The sequence below is a fragment of the Tachyglossus aculeatus genome, chromosome 7 (assembly GCF_015852505.1).
Source record: "Tachyglossus aculeatus isolate mTacAcu1 chromosome 7, mTacAcu1.pri, whole genome shotgun sequence".
Lineage (NCBI taxonomy): Eukaryota > Metazoa > Chordata > Mammalia > Monotremata > Tachyglossidae > Tachyglossus > Tachyglossus aculeatus.
Window position 1 is genome coordinate 819,610 of NC_052072.1, and position 2,891 is coordinate 822,500.

The 2,891-nt window shown below is 53.3% G+C and overlaps 1 protein-coding gene across 2 annotated transcripts in view; it reads left to right on the forward strand.

Annotated features, from left to right (window-relative positions):
- The first annotated feature begins 1,720 nt into the window (after positions 1-1,720).
- Positions 1,721-2,891, forward strand: part of NABP1 (nucleic acid binding protein 1) — a 10,515-nt gene continuing 9,344 nt past the window's right edge. For both annotated transcript variants that reach the window (XM_038749551.1, XM_038749552.1), the window contains exon 1: positions 1,721-1,994. In XM_038749551.1, coding sequence (XP_038605479.1) covers positions 1,904-1,994 — 91 coding nt within the window. In that variant the 5' untranslated portion in view covers positions 1,721-1,903. The remainder of the gene's footprint in view (positions 1,995-2,891) is intronic.

The following is a 2,891-nucleotide window of genomic DNA, read 5'->3' on the forward strand; positions in this document are numbered from 1 at the left end:
TCCCTCTAGACTGTAAGCTCGTTGTAGGCAGGGAACTTGTCGGTTATATTGGCCTACTGTCCTCTCCCAAGTACACAGTGCTTTGCAGACAGTAAGCGCTCAATAAATACAATTGACTGAGGCCATGAGGGCTGTGGGTGAAGGGGTGAAGGCCCCGGAGGTTGAGGGGGACCGAAGCCAGTACAGTGCTCTGCTCACAGTAAGCGCTCAATAAATACGATTGATTGATTGATTGATTTCCACTAAGCCACGCTGCTTCACTTAACAAATGGAAACATTATTGTAGCCTCTCCCAAGAGCCCACTGTTGGGTAGGGACCGTCTCTATATGTTGCCAACTTGTACTTCCCAAGCGCTTAGTACAGTGCTCTGCACACAGTAAGCGCTCAATAAATACAATTGATTGGTTGATTGCTCTGCACACAGTTAAGCGCTCAATAAATACGATTGAGAAGCAGCGTGGCTCAGTGGAAAGAGCACGGGCTTGGGAGTCAGAGGTCCTGGGTTCGAATCCCGGCTCCGCCCCTTATCGGCTGTGTGACTTTGGGCAAGTCACTTAACTTCTCTGTGCCTCAGTTACCTCATCTGTAAAATGGGGATTAAGATTGTGAGCCCCCCGTGGCACAACCTGATCACCTTGTATCCCCCCCAGCACTTAGAACTTCCTTCCTCTTCCCCTCGTCCCCCCTCCATCCCCCCATCTTACCTCCTTCCCTTCCCCACAGCACCTGTATATATGTTTGTACATATTTATTACTCTATTTATTTATTTATTTTACCTGTACATATCTATTCTATTTATTTCATTTTGTTAGTCTGTTTGGTTTTGTTCTCTGTCTTCTCCTTTTAGACGGTGAGCCCACTGCTGGGTAGGGACTGTCTCTATATGTTGCCAACTTGGACTTCCCAAGCGCTTAGTACAGTGGTCTGCACACAGTAAGCGCTCAATAAATACGATTGATTGATTGATTGGGTAGCGACTGTCTCTATATGTTGCCAACTTGGACTTCCCAAGCGCTTAGTCCTGTGCTCTGCACACAGTAAGCATTCAAAAAATACGATTGATTGATTGATTGATTGGGTAGGGACCGTCTTTTAGACTGTGAGCCCACTGTTGGGTAGGGACTGTCTCTATGTGATGCCAATTTGTACTTCCCAAGCGCTTAGTACAGTGCTCTGCACATAGTAAGCGCTCAATAAATACGATTGATTGATTGATTGACCGTCTCTATATGTTGCCAACTTGTACTTCCCAAGCGCTTAGTCCAGTGCTCTGCACACAGTAAGCGCTCAATAAATACGATTCATGATGATGATGATGATGATTGATTGATAGTAAGCGCTTAATAAATGCCATCACTATTATTACTGAATGAAAGAATGAATGAAGTAGGCCTGGGTGAACGCCCCCTGGCGGCCCGGTGGGGCGCCACTCGGAGGTCAGAGGACAAAGGGAGGGGCGGGCAGCCAATCAGAGCCCGCCGCCGGACGCTTGGTTCCCGCCCTCCGCCCTCGGGCTTGGACCGTCCCACGGCGCGAGGCTGAAGGGGGGAATCGGCAGCCACGCGCATGCGCGTCAGGGGCGGGGCGCGGGGGCCTCCCTCCGGATCCCCCCTCGAACGGCGCCGAGTGGTCCGGCCCGGGGCTATATAAGCGCGCTCCGCACATGCTGCGAGCCAGTCGGAGGCGGCTCGTCTGGTGGACAGGTTGCTGCCGCGCATGCGAGCGGGAGGCGTAGGAGCAGCCCATCCACGAGCATCCCTGGTTGTCCATTTCCGGTGTGGCCGCGGAGGCTGCCGGGAGCCGGCGCCCAAACCAGCCCCCCACCCGGGGCAGCCCCCTGCCGCCGGCCCGGACCCCCGAGGGATGCGACCCCCTGCGCGAACCGTTGCGGCCCCGCGGCTATGAACGGCGCCGGAGACCCCTACCTCTTCATTAAAGACATTAAGCCCGGCCTCAAAAACCTCAACGTCGTCTTTATTGTCCTGGAGATAGGTATGTCGGCAGCTTGGCCTTCCCGAGCGCTTAGCACAGTGCCCCGCGTACAGGGAGCGCTCAATAAATGCGATGGAGTGAGGCCCAGAGACGCCAGGACATGACACTCCTCCTCCTCCATTCCGTCGTATTTATCATCATCAATCGTATTTATTGAGCACTTACTGTGTGCAGAGCACTGGACTAAGCGCTTAGTGCTTACTGTGTGCAGAGCACTGTAGTAAGCGCTTGGGAAAGTTCCCAAGCCCTTCTCCCTCCCCAAGTCCCTTGTGTCTTCCCGCAGGGCGAGTCAGTTCCCAAGCCCTTCTCCCTCCCTAAGTCCCTTGTGTCTTCCCGCAGGGCGAGTCATCGAAACCAAAGATGGGCATGAAGAGACTCCTCCTTTTCTCCTCCTCCTCCATTCCGTCGTATTTAGTGAGTGCTTACTGTGTGCAGAGCACTGTACTGAGCGTTTGGGAAAGTTCCCAAGCCCTTCTCCCTCCCTAAGCCCCTTGTGTCTTCCCGCAGGGCGAGTCATCGAGACCAAAGATGGGCATGAAGAGACTCCTCCTTTTCTCCTCCTCCTCCATTCCGTCGTATTTAGTGAGTGCTTACTGTGTGCAGAGCACTGTACTAAGCGCTTGGGAAAGTTCCCAAGTCCCTTGTGTCTTCCCACAAGGCGAGTCATCAAGACCAAAGATGGGCATGAAGAGACTCCTCCTTTTCTTCTTCTCCTTCACCTCCACCTCTATTCCATCGTACTTATTGTGTGCTTACTGTGTGCAGAGCACTGTACTAAGCGCTTGGGAAAGTTCCCAAGCCCTTCTGCCTCCCCAAGTCCCTTGTGTCTTCCCGCAGGGCGAGTCAGTTCCCAAGCCCTTCTCCCTCCCTAAGTCCCTTGTGTCTTCCCGCAGGGCG